This window comes from Siniperca chuatsi, linkage group LG14 (assembly GCF_020085105.1).
Source record: "Siniperca chuatsi isolate FFG_IHB_CAS linkage group LG14, ASM2008510v1, whole genome shotgun sequence".
NCBI lineage: Eukaryota > Metazoa > Chordata > Actinopteri > Centrarchiformes > Sinipercidae > Siniperca > Siniperca chuatsi.
In genome coordinates this window covers 7,137,847-7,160,873 of record NC_058055.1, presented here as the reverse complement: position 1 = coordinate 7,160,873, position 23,027 = coordinate 7,137,847, and the positions used below count along the sequence as shown (strand labels likewise).

At 41.6% G+C, this 23,027-nt stretch overlaps 1 protein-coding gene across 6 annotated transcripts in view; it reads right to left on the bottom strand.

Annotated features, from left to right (window-relative positions):
• Positions 1-648: 648 nt before the first annotated feature.
• ncor1 (nuclear receptor corepressor 1) overlaps positions 649-23,027 on the bottom strand; it is a 57,585-nt gene continuing 35,206 nt past the window's right edge. For 2 of the 6 annotated variants that reach the window (XM_044222108.1, XM_044222109.1), the window contains exons 20-46: positions 21,191-21,638; positions 20,945-21,068; positions 20,300-20,477; positions 19,443-19,610; positions 16,806-16,972; positions 14,867-14,981; positions 12,524-12,609; positions 12,200-12,368; positions 11,917-12,042; positions 11,744-11,827; positions 11,392-11,642; positions 10,843-11,149; positions 9,784-10,011; positions 9,349-9,549; positions 8,760-8,909; positions 7,687-7,872; positions 6,728-6,863; positions 5,968-6,449; positions 5,635-5,751; positions 5,203-5,390; positions 4,872-5,089; positions 4,641-4,784; positions 3,971-4,116; positions 3,695-3,748; positions 3,397-3,600; positions 3,121-3,297; positions 649-3,000 (exon numbers count right to left, since the gene is read on the bottom strand). In XM_044222108.1, coding sequence (XP_044078043.1) covers positions 2,792-3,000; positions 3,121-3,297; positions 3,397-3,600; positions 3,695-3,748; positions 3,971-4,116; positions 4,641-4,784; positions 4,872-5,089; positions 5,203-5,390; positions 5,635-5,751; positions 5,968-6,449; positions 6,728-6,863; positions 7,687-7,872; positions 8,760-8,909; positions 9,349-9,549; positions 9,784-10,011; positions 10,843-11,149; positions 11,392-11,642; positions 11,744-11,827; positions 11,917-12,042; positions 12,200-12,368; positions 12,524-12,609; positions 14,867-14,981; positions 16,806-16,972; positions 19,443-19,610; positions 20,300-20,477; positions 20,945-21,068; positions 21,191-21,638 — 5,063 coding nt within the window. In that variant the 3' untranslated portion in view covers positions 649-2,791. The remainder of the gene's footprint in view (positions 3,001-3,120; positions 3,298-3,396; positions 3,601-3,694; positions 3,749-3,970; positions 4,117-4,640; positions 4,785-4,871; positions 5,090-5,202; positions 5,391-5,634; positions 5,752-5,967; positions 6,450-6,727; positions 6,864-7,686; positions 7,873-8,759; positions 8,910-9,348; positions 9,550-9,783; positions 10,012-10,842; positions 11,150-11,391; positions 11,643-11,743; positions 11,828-11,916; positions 12,043-12,199; positions 12,369-12,523; positions 12,610-14,866; positions 14,982-16,805; positions 16,973-19,442; positions 19,611-20,299; positions 20,478-20,944; positions 21,069-21,190; positions 21,639-23,027) is intronic. The other 4 variants (XM_044222110.1, XM_044222113.1, XM_044222111.1 and 1 more) reach the window with 4 other exon arrangements.

Here is a 23,027-nt window from a genome sequence, read left to right as displayed (position 1 = left end):
GTTTAGAATACCGACAAAGAAACAGCCAATCTTCTCGTTGATGGTCTCATTTGCTTATGTAGGTCATATAGAGGCATCAGTATTAAATCGAGATTGTTTCATAACCAGTTAGAAACTCCTTGTAGTTGCTTTAAGAAAATAATCACCATCATCTTCATTTAGCACATAGAATATGCAAGCCATGATGTACCTCAACAGCTGATTTTTCATATGGTCCATGTTTATATGTATGGGTTGAAAGGTTAACCTGACAGCAGTAGAAATGGGGATGTAGCAAAACCTGTATTTTACATTAACTATTTATCTGCACCACAAAGGGCCCCAATGTGATTAGTTGTAATTAAATTAACATCTCTGCCTAATTACCTCACATTCAATTTAAGTCTGAGAATCATTATTAAAGCCTGAGATGTCAGACATATTTGCCCATATTACATGGGATTTTTTTTTCTTTTTGGATAAACCACAAATTGCAATTCCTGACACCATAATGTTTTCATTTTATATTGCATTAATTCACAAAATAAAATTAACCTGAAGAGTTTTGGTACACCTGAGTCAATGAGAATTATGACTAGGGCACAATCTACAGTACAAGAAGAAAATCCTAGGGGTCAATAAATAGATGGCACACCTATTAAGGACCTATACATTTTTCAGTGGTGGAGAACTGATCCACTTTATTTGATTGGTCTGAACTCTTGTAATAGCCTACTAAGAGACATTGTGCGATACAAACATTGCATTTCAACATCATAGGATACACGGGTTTTCAAGTCTCAATTTCAAAAAGACAAAAAAAAAGTCACCACTGTGTGTGTGATAAAGAGCTGAAAAGATGCTCCAATTCTTTTTCGGCTTCATGTCGGATTTCTTTAAGATTCAAGTTTGTAAACTTTTTTTTGTCATTGCCTTTGTAAACACAAAACATCCCATCTAAAACAGGATGAATAATAAAGATGTTGAAAATAAAATTCTGAACATGTGCTATGACAAATGATTCAAAATCAAAGGAACAAAGGAAATGTCAAGTTTAGAGCAGAATGGATTTGTTAACTGAGCAAAGTGTAAGCTGAAAGAGTCAAAATATGGTATTATTTCACATATCTAAAAAAGACTTGCAAAGGAACGTTACTGCCATTTATGAAGTTGACCTAGTATAATTCATATTCAAAGCTTTATGTCTGTTGATTGACACAATGAAAGCAGAGATAAAGTGGTCACGGTTTTGAATCACCATGACAGCAAACTTCTCAACATTTAACGGTACCATACACTTAAAACTGTAACTGTGATGCAAGTGTCACACTACAAAATCATGTACCAGCTACAAGAAAACAGAGAATTCTGTGAGTGGTGGGAAAAACTTAAAGCACATCTTAGTATACTCCTGTGCTGGAGGTTGAATAAGTTACACAGCAGGTAGTATGCTTTTTTTGTCAAAAGCTACAAAAGCAAAAAAGTGCAACAATGGTGCAGACCATTCTTTATGTTTGGTTAGTTTTGTCTTTTTTGTGTAATGGAAAGACAATTTACAGAGTTCAGATTTTTGTCAGGACAGTATCAAAAAAAAAGAAAAAAAAAAGATAGGGACTACAGAAACAAATACAAACACCAAACACCAACGTATATCTCTGAGAAAATTAGTTAAAGCTGCCTTCTTTCTCAAGTCACAAGGCATGGCAAAACCTGACATACTTTTTTTTTTACCATGACAACGTTGCAGAGCAGATCATTCTGGACAGGTTGGAAACTGCAGAGAGAGACAGCTACATGTGACACACCATGGCTCTATTGAAAAAAATAAAAATAAAAACATTGGCTCACTTTCATTTTTCAGACGGGGGTCTAGGAGTAGTCATAAGGATATCTTTACCGGCAAAATTAAGCTTATATCAGACTTTTCACCTTCCTGCTATGACACCAGTGTTCTCAACTTGTTGTGAAGACATTTCTCTGTCTCGAATGGGGTGAGAAGTTACCTCTACCATCTGATAGTTACAATCCATGCATTATCTCCACTATGTGGCGAAGACAGGCATCAAACATCAATGCTGTTGGAAATGTTAGTCTGTTTTTTTTCATCCTCGAATGTCCATGATGTTCAGGCTCTGGTGGTGCTTGGTGGATGGTGTGCAGGGTGGCACAATCTCTGTGCTCCACTCATGGTCAAGTACAAACCAAAGGTCCGGTCTCTCTTAGCGTCGCTATGGTAAAAACATTAGAGTGGGTGTCAGGTGACGTGGGGTGGGGGTGGACTGGGAGAGACCAACTGTGATATTAAAGATTACACCCCTACTCTTCCCATTTAAAGTGGATCAATTTAAAAGCGACATTAAAATAAGAAATAATCAAGTTAAGAAAAACACTGCAAAAGGTTACTCTATTTACATACAATGATTTTCTTAAAGACAAGGTATATCTTTACAGAAATCAAACAAAATTCAGAAATAGTCTCTTATGTTGTTTCTTTTTACATATTAAGTTCTTCATCTTCACTATAGCTCATGTCATCCCCTCAGTCGAGTTTTGTTTATTTCCCCGACAGGCTGGGTGAGTGCTTCCGGACCAAAAGCGAGTCTTGTTCTGGAGAGCCCTGCCTGTCACAGGCTGATGCTTGTACTCTTAGCTAACAGCCAGAGGGCGCCATAGCACCAAAAATAAAAAGGACACCACCCCATCTATTTGTCATACTCGCCAGTGAGCAAGGTTGGTTCTGGGAAAGGGGGGTGAATAGACAAGCCTCGGTGCAGGCCTCTCTTCTGGTTATTGGGGCTGTAGTGAGCAGGGCTCAGTCGTCGCTGTCAGACAGGGTCTCATATTGCTCTGACAGCAGAGATTGCCACACACGCTGCTGGCCTACAGGGGCTCCAGCTGTAGGTGCCTGCTGCTGCTGCTGCTGCTGCTGCTGGCTCTGTATGGCGGGGGAAGCTATGGAGGTGGGAGGCGTGCTGCTCAGTATGCGCATGGTCAGCGGGTTGTAAGGGAACTGCATGGATCCTGGGCAGAGAAGGAGAAGAGAAAGTGAAAAAAAATGTGGATGAACTGGCTCCAGGTATTTCTGTCTGATTTTACCAGATTTTTTTTGCAGACACTGACAGCAGAGGCTGGACAGCTCACCTGTGGATGAGGGTCGGTCGTCCCAGCTCCATTGGGGTTGGGCTTGGGCTTGTCTGTGATAATCTCCCTCGGAGTGGACGGAGGATACTGAAGAGGGACGCTCCCCTCCAGCGTAGGCCTGACCCAGGTTAGGTGACTTTGATTTCCGGCTGTTGGCTTTGCCCTGCTTCTGCTTGCCTGATGATTCAAAACAGGCAGAATGTGTAAATTAGCAACATGTTAAACATAAGATCATCCCTTCTGAATGTGTAATTTGGGAATGTAATTCATGCCTACCCATACTGGGTGATGGGTTGGCCTCCTGGCGGGCGTCACTGCCTGTGCCGGGTGTGTTGTTGATGGCACACTGAGGCCCTACTCCTCCCTGGTGCTCTTCCTGTCTCTCCTCCAAGTTGCCCATCAATGCTTTGCGGATGATGTCCTCCAGGCCCAGGTTACTGGCTGGGTCACTAAAAGAGTGATTCCTGGGGTTGATGCTGCCTACAAATCATAACACACCAAAACATACAATGAGAAAGGAGAAATCAACTAGATTGGACTGTGATATGTCTGAGCGAGTTTCACTGCTACTTACTGGAGCTGGTGACAGCAGGCAAGTTGAAAATCTCTGTGCCTGGTTGCGCATTTCCTGCAAGACAATTATTAGCTGTTGAAAAAATCTAAATGTCTGACAAGAAATGATACAGTAAGTCAAGCTGTTCTTATGTTATCACATGCTTGATGAGCTTATAAAATTATAAAATGAATTAAACATGAATGTCTTGCATGCACACATATTAACAGAGTTCATTCCATCATCTGATGCATGCATGTTAGTTTAGAGGAAGAGTATAAGAGAAGACCCACTTACCAACATCAGAATCACCGACACCAGAGGTGGAGTTCAACTTACGAAAGATTTCCTGCTTCTTGGATTTCACCATTGGCGAGGTGTTCTCCAGCTTGGTAAAGAAGGAAGGCAGATAGCTGACACTCCCTGGGGATCGTGAGTCACTCCTTGAACCAGACAAAAGGCAAAGAGTCAAACAGCAATGGGGTAACTGGGGCAACAAGCACTTGGCAGTAGGCACTTTCAACCTCAGTGGGATGCAAACGACTGCTGACAGGGGAACACTGCCTGCTGGCATCCATACAAGAAATTGATTTACAGTCTAATACAGTCAAGCATCAAATGTCAGGGCACTAACAGGACAGACTAACTTTAGCAATGTGTAGATCAAGTGTAGAAATACTGGTTATTTAATATTTACAACATTATTGTAGGTGACAAGACATTTATATCTCAATACACATTTACAAGATACACATAGAAAAATCATCTCCCCTCTCTCTCGTCTACATTTTATTGTAACCAACGAATGATGTAAGTAACCTTTAAATTGTGTGCGCGACTATAGTCCGGCAACATTTAATATAAATTCTGAATCCATTTTATGATGTATTAAGAAATGTACTGGCTTGTTGGGCTGACAGCTTCAAACTTCAAACTGTCATAAATCCAAACTGTGGAGATCCTCTACCTGATCTCGGAGGTGTCAGCCTCTCGCCTCTGGGGTGGAGGCCCGCCAGCCTCCTGTTTGTCCATGCCTTGGTAGCTCTGTGGTGGAGAGATGGGTTCATAGTTCTCCATCTGCCTGCTGCCTCGCTCTGGAGATTTACCAGGCCTAGACGGAGAGCAGAGAGAGACAAATGTTGAGGAATAAATTAGACTCACTCTGATTATTTCAGGGTTAACTGGCCAGTCCAGGTACCTGGCTCTGGGCTTGTCAGGGGCATTCTCTGGGGAAACTCTGCTGGAGGGTCTCTGGTGGTGTGGGGCCTGGACCTGATTCTCAGGACTGTAGCGACTGGGCACCTTAGCTCGACCTGAAGAGGACATGGGTGGCACCACACTCTGGAATGTGGCTGAAGCCGAAGAGGAGACTGGAGGAAGGTCCTGATTCCGGGCGAAGTCCTGGGTTATGATATGCTGCATGACAGAGAATGACCACAAAACCAGGTTAGTTAGGTATACTGGGTTGATGCACATGGTAAATCTGGTATGTGCTGCATTGCTTTTTCAGAATCTCCAGCATTTTTTACCGAAATGTGGTCTGCCAAGGTCATAACCCGGTGAGTCTTGGGGACCTGGGAGTAGCTGTCAGCCTGGGAGGAGGGGGGCTGCTGGGCACTGGGCTGTGCTTGCTCCCCTGACGGCCGGTAACGACTCATGTCGTAGGCCCGCATGCCAGCTGGTGAAGGTTGACCAGGGACAGAGCGTAGCAACTGATCTACATTTGTTTGCAGGTGACAGGAATAACTTCAAGTTTAGTCTGGTGACGAGACTGGTGCAGAGGTGTCTGACAGTATCAAATGACAAGATCACTGGGTTAAGTCATTCAAGCTATGGTATGTTTACTCCACTTGACTAGGAGCTAAATTTAGCTTTCACAGCCAAATCTATTATATTTCAACTTTGACCTGAAGCACAAAATCTTGAAACAATCTTTGAACAAACAATTGTTGTGTTCATACCAGATGCCTGTTGTTGCCCTTCTTCTGGTTTGTCCTGTTGGGGTTGGACTGGGGAACTAGCAGGACTAATCACCTCAATGGCTCCTCCACCAGTGTTGTCATATCGACTGGATGACACTGCAAGACAAGTATGGACAAAGAGTTACTATTTATGCTAAGCAAAGGACAGAATATTAAGGTTTGGTCATGTTCTACTCTAAGAAAAAGATGACATTTAAGGTTTAACTGGTGTGCTTGTCCACTCAGCTAACTGATGGTGTCGCTGTCTCACAGTGCACTTAACGTGCAGTTTGAATAATCTCAGCTATCTCCACGTGTTTCCAACACACTCACAACTGCTAGAGGAGTCAGAGCTCTGAGAGCCTCGCTCTCGTGAGTCTTTGTCCGAGGCTATCTGCCGTGTGATGATGACATCAATGAAGTTAGCGGCTGTTATAGTTGTCTTTCCACGAGTCCGAAGCTCCTCTTCAATGCGGGACTTTGAGGTTTGAGGGCTCTTATCCTTACCCCCGACTCCAGGGCCCTCAGAGTAAGCTGAATGGGGCTTACCCCCTGGCAGAGACATACCACCATATGGTGACTGCATGGATCGTCTTTCTGCCTCCTGCTGCTGCTGTTCGGAGAGGCTAGCTGCTCGCCGAGCTGCAGCCGACGAGGACATGTCATCATCCCGTTCATGTTTGCTCTCCTTCACCTTGGCCACATCCATCTGCGGGGCAGAGACTGCAGCGTCCACCAGAGCAGCCAGGGCATCAGCTGCAGTATTGTAGCGAGAGCTACTCTGAGCTGCTGCTGTCGCTGCTGCTGAATGGGGCCTGAAGAGGAAATAAAGAGATGAAAGCATCAACCATATTTCCTGAAGGATGGGTTCAGTTAAAAGACGTGGTTTGTCCGACTAATGCATCTGAAGTCTACTGTCCAGATTTTTTATATAAACTAGAGATATTTGAGACACACACACAGCTGGCCAAAATTTAAACATATATATACAAATTGAGGACAAAACCCCACACATACTTGAACAGACACACACAGAACAAAAGAGTGTAAGTGAGCTGATGTAAATGCAGAGTTAGAATAGGTTAAGACTTGCATTAGAGAGGTGATGACACTCTTGCCCTGGAAGATACTAGGCCGCTGCTGAACCACTACATCCTGCGTCCTGAGAGAGGGAGAAGGGGAGTGCAGATAACCTCGACTCCCTGGTCGCCCTGGCTGCTCTGGTCCACCTGATACACACACATACATAAAACATTTTAACAGTGGGTTTCAAAATAAAGTGCCCAAGAGCACGTGCTGTCTAACAATCATGACAGTATTAAGCTACCTTATGTATACATTATATACAGCACTGTTTTGTAGCATGCCCAGGTTTTAAAAGTGATTTTTTTTACCTTTGTGTCCATATTGTTGTGCAATATAAATAAATAAATAATTGTGTGATAAAAACATACATTCTGAAAGACCACAGCCTTAAGAAGTCAAAAAATGCAGTGTAGAGTAAGTGAATTTCTAGGATGTGCTATATTTAACAAATGATATCAATCAAACAAGTAAAAACCGAGATATTGTTCAGTGCGTACCAGTGATCTTTTGTCAGGGCAAACCAATTTAGTAGACAAAGTCATAAATATTGGTTTCTCTATTTGTGTTCTATCCAATCTTTGTTTTTCCCTCCATGTCATACTACTACAACCAGCAGCTCTATCCGCCTCCCCTTTCAGTCTGAAAGTGGTCCATCGGAATGTCTCAGCACACATTGTCTGACCTGGCCTCACAAACCTCCTCCAGGCCTAAAAACGGATCTGACACTGCCATGCTCATTCCATAACGAATAGCAATTTTGTTTAATATTATTGATGTTTTAATTTTATCTGTGGAACTGACAATCCTACTACTTTAAAGGCTGAGATAAAAACAGAGAGCATAACAGACAATGTGCGAGGAGGTGAGCAAAAGAAAGGAAATTTATCAGGTACTTATTTTGTTGTCATTCTATGTCTTAGCATTGATTTGTATGGAATCGGTGATGACTAATGACAGTAGATGTACCTCCGCGGATGTATTCATTGGTTCGCTCCCGGTCCCGCTCTCGTTCTCGCATTTCCCGCTCCCTTTCCCTCTGCTCCCGTTCTCTTTCCTTTTCTCTCTCTTTGTCCTGCTGCTCCCGGTCACGCTCCCTCTCCCGTTCCCTCTCTGCACTGGCAGCAGCGGCAGCAGCAAGATGGGCTTGGTGGCCTGAGGACAACAATGACAGACATCACACACACACACACAGGATTTATACACACTACACACAGGGTCTCAGCAGGATGGATCAGGCTTCCTTTAGAAATCTGAACCATATGGCCTTGCTGACAAGTCCTTAATGTATCACAGCACAATCATGGTAATATTCTGTCTCAGGAATATTTCCATAATGACCATTTCAGACAAAACCATGACTGCAACAGACCACACAGGGTTCATTACAGTGCTGCTGCTTTAGTTGCATAAACACTTAAAATATTCATAATGCCTTTAAACTGTGTCAAATTACAATTAAAACTTTAAGACGATCTTAATTGGAGTGAAACATAAATACAACTTTGCATTTCAATGTGGAAAAGAAAAAAACTATAGATCAGGTCACTTTTTACTGTGATTGAGTTCATCACCATTTTAAGTTTTTTAAGGCTTACTTTAGTGAATTTGAGTCTACATATTATAAGAGTTATAAGTTTATATAATATGGCTGAGAATTACAAGACATTACAAAGATTAAACTGCAGACATAAAAAAAAAAGTTAAACTTGACCATTCAAAGAGGAGCAGGGTATAAACAATTTAACATTTCAAACCAAAAATATTTGTGCCCCTAAAAATGATCTATTAAGGAGCACAATTTCTTTAGGTAAAAAAGAAAATCACTTTATTGCCATCCAACAGTCAGACAGTTTAGTGAGAAATCCCTCCCAGTATGATTGCAGTAAGACTCGACTTGATCTGTGACTGGACAGGCAGAACTGATCTTTGACACCTCAGGCCAGTGAAGGGCTGCACGCTTACAGATGTGTGAGGGAACATGGAGATCGTGGCAAGGAAGATAAGGGAACACGGGGTATAGGGAAGGGAGGGGTCCTCACCTGGCGATATGGAGGTTGGGTTGAAAGCCCTATGAGGGAAAGGGGGCTGAGCTCCAGGGAGGTAGGCGATGCGTTCCAAAGTGGGAGTACCTGTTCCCCCAGGGTGAGGCAACAGGATAGTTGGAGGCATCTGGGCTAGATCAATAATTCCTTTTACAGACAGAAGCAAAGGGCCAGCGGTGAACAACAAGAACTGATCCATCAATTTCTGAATGTATGAACACCGTATACAGTTAGCTGTAACCCATCACCTTCATCTGTTAGTGCTCCCAAATACAGATTGATCAGTAAACAACAGGGCTGCAAAAGGAGTGGAATAGTGGTCAACTTGTAAGAGGCAACCACTCAGCAAATGGAGATTTGGATGATCATTCCCAATTGATAAATTGAGTAGTAGCCGAATCAGTTGCAGCCCCAATATAAAGAGCAAATCAGAAAAATTTGACTAGGTCATTTGCTTCTGGGCGTCTGGAAAAGGTAGCCACTACTTCACAAGCACACAGTCTGTATACTACAGCCCCTCCTGCCCACGGCCTCTCCCCTGCCTGTTGTGGCAGGTGAGAGAGGGTCAGCTGGTGGAGGTCCGTACCTCGAGCTCCGGCTGCGTAAGGGATAGCGACGGGCTGTTCCCGTGGTGACAAGCCTCGGGCCATGTCAGGTCGAGGGATGACTTGCATCTGCTGGGAAGTGATATAATCGTTGAGGATGGTCTGCCGCGTGTTCTCCATGGTGTACAGCTGGTAGGTGTTGTGGTAGCCTGTTGGGGATGGCTGCCTGGGGAACATGAAGGCTGTAGCAGAGGACAGGAGGGAAAAAAAGGAACAAACAAAACAAAACATATGAACAGAAGGCTCACAGATACTGATCGCAACTGCTGACGTCAATAGCTGAAAAAGATCCTGGACATGTAGTGCCTATGAATTAGAGGGGCTGAGCTGCTTTCGTCAATTTACTCAGAATCAAGGCTATTATTGCTCTGTTTGTAGTTATGGTGGAAACAGTGGAAAGGATTTAAACACTGTACCACGATCCAGTACTCTGTGGAAGGCCATTGTGGGGTCCAGATGTGGAGACAGGTGGGCTTGGAACACTTCCCCAGGAACAGCAGGCCGGTGGTGGGGGTCAAACGGGCTGTGAGAGGCTACAGGATCACCACCCGACACTGGGGACTTAGCTGGGACACTGTCCCTCTGTGTCGGAGTCATGGCACTCTTTCTTTCATGCGCAGCAGATTTTGCAGAGCTCATACCACCTTTGTAGGAGAGAGGAACACACTTGGTTCATCTATTCAATTAATGCTTAGTTTCACAACAACTTAAAAAGGTGGGGTATGCGATTCTAATCAAATACGCCTCTTTTTGTCTAATTCAGCTAATATCTCCTCATGGTCCACTAGCTGTCCGTTCTATGTGTGCACTGAAAAAAAATTGTTTGTACACAGCCCTGGCTCTGTAAATGCTAAACAAACAAAGTGGCTCGGACCGAGCCACACAACACTATTCCAGTCATGGTTTGTGTGTCAGGTAACGTTAAATGACTTGCACACGGACATTCAGCTTACTGTCTAGTTTGCCAAGATATGCTGCTGTTGTGATGTTAGCTATAGTAGCAGGAGAGTTGTATCGCATCGCTGTCTGGAGCTTGTGCGTTGGCTCTGGGAAACTGTCTCCTCCTCTGGCCATTAGCTTCGCAGCAGCAACTGTAGGGATGGTTTGATAACCCACAACCTAGCTAAGCTAACCCACAACCTAGCTAACGTTAGTTATATTACTTGCTGTGTCATTGTTCGCTCTATATCATGGTGTTTGTCATGGTATTGGATTTCTCCAGAATTGCATACCCCACCTTTAATATCATCTCATGACAATACAGTCACAGAAGATCAGCAATAAAAGTTCACTCAATGCCCATTACTAATTACTCCTAACATGCCTGTTCTAGCAAATAAGATGACCTGGTTTAGCAAGATAAATGTCTAATTCAATTTCATCTAACACTGTTGTAATCATAGTGTTAGACAATAAATTAATGGCTGAGAACCTGAAGTTCCACAGTTTGCGAATAAAATGGTTATGGAATATACCCTCTGGAGTACGTCCCAGCATGGGTGACCCTCGGGACCCGGGATTGGTGCTGTAGTTAACAGGGGTCCTGCGAGCGTTGGTGTCCTCATACATGCCCGGGCTAAGCTGGGATTTGCTAGCCTCCTGGTGTGTGGAGCGCAGGACAGAGGTGGTGGAGTTGACCACAGTGTGGCGTACTGCCTTGGTCTCCTCATATTTGACTCGTTCCATGGCCTCGAGCTGGGGCATGCTGTGGGGATGCTTAGTGGGACTGGTGATTAGGGACTTGACATTGTGCTTGATAGTAGACTGGTTGAGAGGGTGCATCTGGTAAATGAAAGGAACAACAGGTCAGTCATCAAATCATCATTACTATTATTGGTTACATCCACTATGTATATTTGTTGATTTTACATATTCCATATCAAAAGGTTTAAGGTAAAATAAATGCCAAATATAAAAGCCATTAATATGGCAATGTGTTCACTGAACAGATCTAAAGAATGGCAGTAGTAAATGCTGTCCACACAAAAATACTGGCCAGCTCTTCAAAACTCAAACTATCTTACCTGAGATATGGAGCCCTCCACACCCCTCCTGTCTGACATGTCAGGGGTCTTGCAGATGTCCTGGCCAGATTGATCTTGTCGGGGGATTTCGTGAATGGAGCGTCCCATCTCTTTGATAGTATTGACTCCCTCGTAGGGCTTGCCCTTACCAATACCCCCTTCGAATGAGCGGATCGGTGGGCTCTCTCGCTTTATCTGTTTTCCATATTTCATGGCATCTTCATAGGTCTCTGCAGCGGTTCGAGGTGTTCCTGGAAACATTTGAAAAGTATGTCAGCCTTTTCTCATTATTTGATGCTACTAGTAACAGTGAGTGATTTATGGGAATGTGGCAAGCTTTACAATTAACTACCTTGCATGATGGATCCAGTGATCAATGGTCTTTCCTTAGAATCTCCATGGAGACCATCTCTGGGCAAGGCTCTGCTAATCAACCCTGAGAAACAAACAAGCAGCATCACTCTCCTGATACAGAAGAAACAAACCAGGTCACGTAGTGTATACTCATTAACACACAAACAATACCCTCGAATGGGGCTCCTTCCCTGCCAGGGTGTCCCCTGCCCATGGGTCCTTCCATCATGTCGTAAGTGCGTTTCAGCTCATGGCCTGCTCTGGGGCTGCGGGTGTTTTCTCTGGGGTTCTTGATAGCTTTTGGACACAAAAACTCATGATCAAAATTGTGTGCTTGGTAAAGAAATGCTCAACAATTATTTGGTATATGAGTAATACTATTATATATATATATATATATATATATATATAAAAATATAAAAATAATAATAATAATAATAATAATAGCACTTACCATCATAGGAGACTATGTGACCAATCCTGCCTTCATAGATGACATGACCTTTAGCCAGCTGGTCTTGTCTGGTCTTGTCTGGGCTGCTCAGGTCCTCTGTGGCCAGCTTTGTGATTGTGCCCTTCAGGAGGTCAGCAGCAATGCTAGACTGGGGCAGGGCTGGTGTGCCCTATTTTAGAAAAGAGCAAAGTTATAATGCAACATAAAAAGCAAAAACATATATCCTTAAATATATGACAAATTAAAAAGTCTATCTTTCTATCTGTCATTTATCCATTCAGAGCTTCTATCATGTAATTACACTAAAAAGACTTAATTTAGTACCTGAGTGATTGATCCTCTGAAAGCCAGACCCTCGCCCACTTTTGCTGGGTTGCCTCTGCTGTCCTGTATGGATGGAACTGCAGCTCCTGGAGAGTTACACAGAGAAAAAAAGTAGAGTTAAGTCATGTGTGGTTGGTGTCATCTAGTGTCTCATTCTCTTTCTCTCTCTGTCTCTCAAACAAATGAACACAAACCAAAGGATGCTTCGTGGTATTGCTATTTTTCAGCATAGACTGCAAGCCAGACACAGACGTCGAAGCTGGGTACACGAAATAAACCAAGCGAGGACACAAATGGGAGACTATCATAGTGACCGGTGTGACATCGGGTTTTGTTTCTGAAACCATAGTGGTGTCTATTCATTAGTAAGGAGAGCTTTTTAATATATTTTGTCCTTGTAGCTGCTTAAAGTCATAAAGTTGTCTGTCTGCTACCTTAGAAATTCCATTGAAAAAGTGTTTGTCAAAATGTATAGGTTAGAATCTGGGCTTATTAACCTTATTATTTTACGTTGATTGACGGTGCCAGTGTGTGTGTTTATTTTTTATCATGTTGGAGTTGCCAGTTTAAACCTAGAGTTTTGCACTTTAATATGTAAACCTTTGTTTACATTTTTTTGTGCTGCATTATACAATGACATACAGTTTGTTAAAATAAACTCCAATTTAATGGTCTATTTGATTTTTTGGAGGAAAATTAATCGTTTAGATTAATCAGTAAAATAGTCGATAGATTAATCGATAGAAAAATAGCTGTTAGTGGCAGCTCTATTCCCAGTGCTTGAATGATAGTTGTAAAACAGCATGATCTTTCAAACAAAACACATAATATATTGTCATTTTTGAAGCAATGGTATTCATAGGAGTGCGTTTTATGTAAACAGATATATGTAAAGCGAAACAATGAAAACTAGAAATTAAGGTCTGGAGAACTCGTATACAACCAGTTCTAAAATCAAGGTACATCAGTGCCTGATTTACAGAACCACTACTCTACGGGACAGTTGTTTCTATTGGTGTAGTATGTTGTGGTAAGAATACCTCTGATAAGAGACCAAAGAGAGACAGTGTGTAGGAAGTTCAGAGGTCAACTGTAAGGAAATTTCTCAAGCATACTGAGAAAAAATGGCTTTTGATCTGGATTAGTGCCTCAGTTTCTGTCAGTTTTGGAGTAACAAAACAGAGCTGTGCTCAAAAGGTCCAAAGGATGTTTTAATCATCAACCTTTTTTTCAGGGTCAGTATGTCCTTAATTGTCCTGAACAATCTCATTTCATTAAGTAACATATTATGCAATGTGGCTCAGTCAACATTTGGTGGCAATGCAAATGAGAATATGAACCTTATCCACACAGGCCTACGTGGAGATATTAATAGTGAGCTTGTTAGTATTTGAAACTTAACACAACATATGTATAAATGTTCTGGCAATGTATTCATTAATCTGAAATGAGCTTCCTCCATGATAAATTTGTTTTGCCTCTGTGAGCTACATGTGCTCTTTTTAAGAGAGTGGGTAAGAGACACCTCTCTGTTGTGATTGAGGATGAATGATAAGTAGCAAGATGCAAAATAAGTATGATAAATAAGTACATATTTAAGTACCTTTTTAAAATTTCTTCAGTATATTTTTCATATCTTATTGTCAATTTTCTATGTATGCTTCTTGACTTGCAGTACTTGCTTTATCTTTATTTATATTTTCTACTTACTATGTTTATTGTTATGCACCAAAATACCAAAACAAATCCCTTTTATGTGTAAACCTACTTGGCAATAAACCTGATTCTGATGGGCATGAAGGATGGGAATAGATGCTCTTTTTTAATGCAATGGCCACAACATCAAGATTGGAACAGTAACTGCAACAGCTCAGGTTCAGTGACAGTGAAGACACTGTTTTACAAAAAGTGGATGCAACCCTGGTTGAAAATATTCAGGTGATGTCAGATTAAAAGGTTATTCTGGTTTATGGATGGATGGATACATTTTCACAACTTTACCTTTTAGTCATCACAACAAATGGCAAAAAGCATGCAGCAGATTGTACATGTGTACCAGTAGTGACCCATCTATTTGTAATATGTTTGAACAAAAAAAGATATACAATAAAAGCTTGCTTTAGGAAAATGTTATGATGTAGAGAGATAAAACCTTATGGCTTTCAAAATATAGGAATCCCTCAGAGGTGTCATTAAATTAAGTGGGTCCTTAATGTCTGTCTAAAGTTGCATACAAGCCTACTATTGTGTTTATGTCATGTTAATTCATTTTATTTAAATAGTGCCTTGTCTGAACTGCACAATGAAAATATGGTGCAGTAATGTGGCAGTCTGTTGTCCTACCCGGCTTGTTAGGATCCTGTTGCCGAGGCAGACCTAGCGAGATGGAGCCCACAGTGCTCTTAGTCCCCTCTGGCCCATAGACAGCATGGGATGGCAGGTATGTGCCAGGAGTTCCCTGGGAAAACAGGAACAAAGAACACATTTCAAGGTCAGGTCACTATGTTCATGAAAACAAGAAAGTGGTGTCAAGTGATGTTGATAATCCTTTGTGTTACAGGTATTCATTTATAAAGTGTAGTATATGATGTGATAACAGCTAATAAATAAATCATTAAGTCCTGTCGCACTATGACACACAGGAAGCTCATTCCATTTCTACCAAGAAAACCTAGCTCGTGTAATGACAGTCAACAAAGCTGTACATAGAAAAACAAATGGAAAAGGCATGTATTTTCATTGATCCTTGATTCCCTATAAATTTAGTTTCATAAAGATTAATTCTTCCTGGCCTGTTCAAAATAGATAAGAAATTGATTACAGCCATTCAAAGTTTGCATCCAATTCTGTGTCTCTGATCTATGGTAATTCTATTGAAAATTCTTTTTAATTGATGCTTCCTAATAAGCACTGAGACACATTTAACACTGATGGGCCCAAACTAATAGAAAATACATGATTTTCTAAAACACTGTAGTGAACCTTCCTGGGTCAAAGCTTCGGACATATTCATAAAAGTTCAGAATTTCAACCAAACTGCTCGTGGTATGGACCCAGCATACGCACATGCGACCAAAAATGGGCTCACCTGAAAACGGAATCGCAGGTGAAAAAACACAAAATGCAAGTGGACTTTATAAAACATACTGCTGTTGAAGAAAGTTAACAGAGCAGAAACAGGAAGAGTCAGGCGGGGCAAACCGGTGTGTATGAAGGAGTCCAGAAGTGTAGGTATGTGTGTGTGTGTAGAGAAAAGAAAAAGAGAACAGAAGGGAAAAGCAAAGTGAGCAGATTAAAGTAGTTTGTGAGTAAACACTAAAATAAGGTGGAGAATTAAGTAGAATTAAAATGGTGAAATAAGAAATAACGTACTAGAAATAGGATAATATATTAATGTATTCTTTCAAATATTAGCCTATATAACATTTGTTTTTGTGAGTAGCATGAAGGGAAATACAACTCAAATCTCGTTATACAACCCTCTGTTCTAAAATGATAAATAAATCTACCTTGTGTATATTATCCCCCCAAAAAAGGTAATGCTTAAAACGTATTATTAAGTGCACCTAAATAAAAAACTTAGGTGCACCAGTCCCACCAATGTAAAGAGTTCGTCTGGAGCCCTGTTTGTTCTAACAAAGTCAACCCAACAACATGTTCCTATTAAGGTTCAGGGATGAGGTCTGGGTTAGACTCTGCTCCAGTGTTTTAGTTTAGTACTAAGATTCCTAAAACTCCTTGGGTAATTTTTTTGGGAGAATAACTTACAAGAATGTTCATTTTATTAGGATGGTATAACTTGACACATACAAGACTGCATTAAGTTTCCCTTTGATAAATGGGTAAATAAACACTGTTTGGTGTGTCATGGTGTCTATAGTGGGAAAACATATCATCATCAAACCCAGATGTTCATTCTAAGTGACAGCTCACATGAAACTGATGATTAAAGCTGCCCTGTGGAGTTTTTCTGTAAACAAACAAAGATTGTGTTTACATTCAGTGTTACTCACCAAGGCATTGTATGTATTCTTGAGCTCTAACTAATGTGTGGAATGCATTTCCTTCTTCATAAAACATTTGCAAAACAGATTTTTGAAGTATTTTAAAACCAGCATAATTTACTTTATGTTTACTAGCTTGCAGTCTTCTTCTTCCCTGTCTGTTATCCCTTCCCTTGTCTTCGCTCTGGTGTAAATGTCAGTGGTGTAGAAAAGTAAGAGGAGGGTTGTTCCACTCGGTTCACCAGTAGACCAATGCCATCACCCCCCTGGTGTCTTACCTGGGAGATGGAGCCTCCTTGTATGAAGGAGGGCTTGTCCGTGGGCTTGGTGGTTGGAATGAGTGGAGGAGGAGAGGGAATGTTGGGAGGTCGACTGGGTCTGCTGAACGTCATGCGGACTCCATCTGGCATACTCGGGACCAGCTGGTTGGGGGCAGGGTGGAGGACTGGTGGGAATATGAAAAAAATAACAAACAAACAAAAAAATAAAATAAAAATCAGACAACTGATTACCAGCCAACTTAAATACCTACATAAATAGCAATGGATTAAAAACTTTCTTCACACAAAAATCCTAAAACAACTAATATTAGCTCACCCAGTAAGCTAGACCTGTCCTCTAAATGTCTTCTGCCTGTCAGACACCACAACTTCAACCCACCCAACATAAGGGTTCCATTAAGTTCCATTTCCCATCAAAGACTGCATGATAAAATATTCAGCTTCATTCTGACAGACTCCAGTGAGTGGTGAAGTAAGCACTAAAGACCTCAGTAATTAGCCTGTCCTCAACTTGGAGGTAACCTTGGCCCATGCCTTCTGTCTGCTTTACCGTCTCTTGGGAAAGCTGAGCAGACGAATTATAACACACAAAGACCGGGAGTAACCTCCATGCAGGGAGCATGCCTCATGCTCTGCACTCTACAAAATCAAAAATGCAAATGGCTGTGTGAGAGTTCCTGGAGTGGGCATAGATGTCGTCATCCTGCTGGCTCATACAGGGACAGATAAGAAAACAAGCCAGTCTATGACAAATGTATAAATCCCTGTTGCAGGGGAGACTGTGTGTCGAACATTATCATTGATGGTGCAGTTCAACATTAGGGACAATAACCTAATTGTCAGTATATGAGAAACATGTTTGCCCCAAATGACAAACAAGAAAAAATATTGTAATCAAACTGAAGTAAAAGTCCAAATGTCATTTCCACATCAACAACAGCAGCAGACATTTTCACAGGGAATATTTTGTGTTTTCCGTAAAGTGGTGGACTGCACCCCTTTGCCTTCCGAAAGCAGAAGCAATCCTTTACTGCTGTCCTCCAACCATAATTCTGTAAATATAGTAAATGCATGCTGGTCTATGAAATAATGAGAAACTAAAATCTGCCAGCAAGATCAACATCAAACTTGTTTATAGTTTTGATCCTACTCCTTTGCTCTAGTATCACTATATAATTCTTGCAAATATCTGAAACTCGTCCTGCATGCATGAAATCTTGGGTGATCCACCTTTAGCACCCACCTGTAGCTTTCAAACAGTGTCACAACAGCAATAAAAATCCTGTTTCAGAGGAGCATAATGACTGATGGGCCAGGGGAGGAAGCTCACTATTCGTGTATAAGGGAAGTTTCATTGTGAAATTCAACTAATGTATGATTCAAAACTCTAGTAAGGACATAGTGAATGAAAGTGAAAGTGGAGACGGTGATAATGGATGCAGTGTAGTAATAAAACTAAGCCCGCTCGTTTGCCGGTCACGGCTAACAAAGTTATTCAATTTTATGATTCCAAGATTCATAATTTATTACCACATACAGAGGATATTTGAACTTGAAATATGCTACACTTTACCAGTGTACCCTTGCAACAATGTCAAACACATATACAGATTCACATTTAGAAATCTCATTACAGCTCAGGGTGCAATAGTGTAATGTTATGCTATTCTATGCAAAAAATAAAATAAAACTGTAATTATGGCAACTATTGACTCGCAGTGCCACACACCATCTCAGCCTCTCTTTGAGAGAAGAATGTAGTACAAGGGCCAAGATTAGGGGTCAAAGAAGTGTGCTAGTGTTTTCTCTGTGCACTTATGGACAGGCCCAAAAATATCTGAATCATGCATTGACGTATTCGCTGCAGTTATAAAATCACCAATCTACTCTCTAGTATGTGATTATACCAGAAAGAGCTGGCTCATGCTTGTTTGACCTCCACTGTACTGGTACACACGTGTACAAGCGCAGTGCATTTCCCTCACACAGGGATCGGGGCTCTGAGTGGCCTAAAAAGCACATATTTGTGATTCATCAAACAAACCACAAAAAGACCCACTTATTGGCTCTTATTAAAAGGGGATCCATCCGAGCACCTAATAAAATAAACATGAACTTTACTAGGATAGGTTTCAAAATGTATTTCTCGTGTCAGCTAAATATTGACTTAATACATCCAGTACATGGTGTAACCCCAATGTGGGTACATATACCTTTGGATAAGAGGAAATTCAACCGGACTTATCTAATGCACAAGTGCTCTAAAACACTGCCAAACCCCAACCTATGACAGGATGAAAAGCTCCACTGCCGTCCTCTGCTCCAACTTTAACTTCAAATAAAGACAATTAAGCAATTGTGTATAGAGACATAAAAACAGGCTATCATGACAGCCTGTAAGACAACAAATTATAAATATTAAAACATGTCAAACTGAAATATAAGAGTGGCTGAAACATTAAGTATACTGCATTTATTTCAGTCCAAACTATATAACATTCTATTGCCAACAGTCAAAAAAGTGCCTCCATTGTCAAACATAAAAGACTCAATGCGAGTCAGGCAAGGCTAGTTTGTATCAGCAAGGGAAGGGAGGAGGCAAGATGGGAGGGAGGTGAAGATGTGTGCTTTTACCTGGTGGCACACTGTAGCGAGAGGCATTGGGGGCGTTGGGGTCAGGCTGGGGTGAGGCCTTGCTCAGCTCTCTGGGGGAGAGTCTGTAGGGAGAGCCTGGCCGACCAGAGTGGGCCTCCTGGTCCAGAGCCAGCTTCATGTCATAAGGCATGTAGGGTAAGGGCTTACCTGCAGTACACAGGCATAAGGACAAAGGGAAGACAACCACTATTAAAACAAGAACTCAATGCCAGTGAGCATTGAGCTGACCTAGAATGGACAGGCCCATACAGCTAACACCGCCGCCTGGACACACACCGCTGAAACCCATGTAATAAATATCTTCAAAGCTCAGCTGCTTACTGACAGCTGCTCTACTCTTCAGCACTCTGACTAAAAGGTGCTAAAAGCTTTGCAAAAATCAAGTCGTAATGCAGTCTACCTAGTGACTTTGCGGCACCTTCTGAAGTTAAGTGGCTGAACTATGTCTGACTGCCCAGAAGCAGTCCTAAAGAAGTCCTACTCTGACACGCTCAAGTCAACTTAAAAAAAAAAAAAAAAAAAAAATACAAACATCACAGCCCCCTTCTTCGTCCAAAAGCATTTCAAGAGGAGCATCAATGCAGAGTTCAGCTCCAAGTTGGCATCAAATGTAAAACGGGGTTAGCTAACATTTTTTTTCTTGACTCCACATTACGACAGTCCAGATCACCCTCAAACGTTTTCTTTTTGAAACTGTACAAAAATTAATGGGGCCTAAAAAATGCATTAGTTATAAATAGTCCACTGCTAGCAGCGACAGAGAACAAGGCTGATGAAGCGATGAACAGGAATAAGGAGAGATGAGGACAGAATGAGGATAGTTTTTGTTCTCTTACCATCTCTGTCTAGTATGGTGGGGCTGCGGGTGTTGAAGGGGGGTCTGCGCTCCAGGTCTCCTTGATCCTGCCTCTGCTTCTCCTCTTGGTGTGCAGACTCATGCGCTGCTTTGATTTGGTGTTGTAACATTGCAAATCCACTGATGGGTACACCACCGGGGCCAAAAGGACCAGTCACCTAGATAAGTTAAGGAGGGAAAAGGTCCAGATGAGTTGGAATGCCAGATATGAACTAAGTGCTATATTATATATGTCTGAGTACTGAAGCACTGTACAGAGAGCACTGACCAAACTTCAAATAAAAAGTGCATTCGCTGCATAACTTTTGCTTTCAACGGATATGAGACAAATTTAATGAACATAAAAGTAAAACTCTATACTTCTTACACTTAAATCAAGACTATGGTAGATAAATGACCCAGATTCACAGATCGCAAAAAAGGTTTTCATTGTCAGTACATCACACAATGGAGCTGTTGGGTACATACAACACAGTGATTAAAAGGCTGAAAGTATAAACACCTATAGTTTCTTATCTTATCACATTGCTCATAATGATTGATGTGGGAAATGTGTGGGGATGCTTCCAACCTGTTACCTGCTTCCGTGCCAGTCTAAATGGATCAACCTGAAACTGTGACTAACCATAGGTGGGATGGCAGCTGCCCGCTGCTGCATCTGCTGGATGTTGAGTTGGGTTTGTTTGGGTGAGGACACCAGCACCGAGCCTGGAGGGCTGAGCAATGAAGGCTTTTCCATGGAGAATATTCTGCAGAGGCACAATGCAAAATGTATATGTCACACTCAAAGCCATGAGCATGTTCTGTTCTTGTAACACCAATTATGTATATACAACATGAAAACACAAAGATAATGATTGTGAAAATACACCTCTGTCTTTCAGGCTCTGCTTCCACATCCTCGTCAGCACTGCATGTGGCGCTGGAGTCATTATCTGAGTGGAGCTCCCTCTGCCTCTCACAATGATCTCCCTTTTCTCCTCTCTCCTTGATCTCTGGCTCCATCTTGACCTGAACCTCTCCAGTCTTCATGTCCACATCCTGAGGTTCAGTTTTGGGATGCACTGAGCCTGCATAGGGGGCCATCCTGGCCTTTTCCTCCTGAGATCCAGTCTCACTCTCTGGGCTTTTCTCTTCCTTGACACAGAGTTCCCCGTATGAGGGCTCCAGGGCCTTTCCATTGCTGGCCTGACCTTTGTCCTGGTCAGAGCACTGAGAATCTCCTGCAGCGCTGTCTGTCCTCTTGGAGTCGCCAGACTTTGAGGAGTCAGCCTGAGAGGGAGAGGGGGCACTTTCTGTATCAGAGCTGTTGTCACCACCTGAGGAAGCATAAGAAGTATTAATTAAACTAGCATTAGTGAATTAGTATGTCAAACAATGCATGAAACTCGTTGACACTCACAAGACTTTTAAACCAATTTCAATGCCATTTAGGAATAGAGGGCAACAAATATAATTATGAAAATAAATGTACATCTGTCACAACATAAATCTCCCTACTGAGGTGATTTATCATGTAGAAAAGCTTTACTTGAAAGACCAAGTGTATCATAAACGTGAAACAAGTGAATTAATTAATGAATAACCCAAAAATGATTTAAAAAATAATAATAATAATCCAAAATGCTGTCATCTCTTTCCTACCCATCTGGAATTTATCTATTGTCACGTTTTGCTTCGACATACACGTAATTACCAGTTCCTACTGTATCTAATCTATGACCAGTTTTTGTAAGTCCAAGGCTTTAAAGATACAAGAAAACAGCCTTTTAAAATACAAAATTAATCATCTGGTCCTTTGACACCTGAGGTTAAGTAACTCAAATGCCAGCTGTGTAGATATACAATATGTCAAGAGACAAAAGACAAGACAAAATCAAACATTGTTATGATAGAAACTGTGTATTTAAAAATCTGGCTGCCCCTGCTGGTTTGCATATTCTCTACCGCTGCTGTTGTTGCCATGGAGATGGTATTCCAGATAGTATGTCTATGCAAAAACAATTTGCAGATGCATTATATGTATCAAACCAAAATCAGAGAAGAAACGTTACTAAACATCCAAATGACAACCATTACAATGTTTGTAAGTACACTTTAATAGAGCTGTACTAATGCCTCATCTGGCTTCATGTGCTCTACTGTCTGATGTGTATAATGCGAGATCCACAGGCTGCAGATCACCAAGACCTCAAAAGAGCAGTTTGTTAATTTCCATTGGACGACATCTGCTAAGCATGACAATTCTCCAACAGAAAGACATATTAACTCACTTTGCTGTTGAAAAGACTAAATGTTGATTTTACAAACCAGCTAATTAGGGCAACATTCATAATAATCTATTTCTATACACAGCACATTATCTTTTTCATAGTGGGCTGCCAGCAAAGATAACAACCTCTGGAGAGGAGGGAGGCGGGTAGACAGGCAGGCTTGCTGGATCAAACAAGTGAACCAGCACTTTGTGTTCAAAGAGCAGGCTTTGTTGAGTCTTCAAAGCCAAGAACTGTTATGCAACAGGCGCCCATGTAGTCAGAATTAGTTCATATCTTTTATCTCCACCACTCCCCCCTTGATTTTTTTCATTTGATCCTTTTTTCTCCTCGCATTAAAACTACAGTCTGTAGAGAGCAAGCACATTGCCATCAACTCAAATGAAATCCTTACATGACAATTCAGAGGGCATTTTGGATCAGTCTTCCCATCTT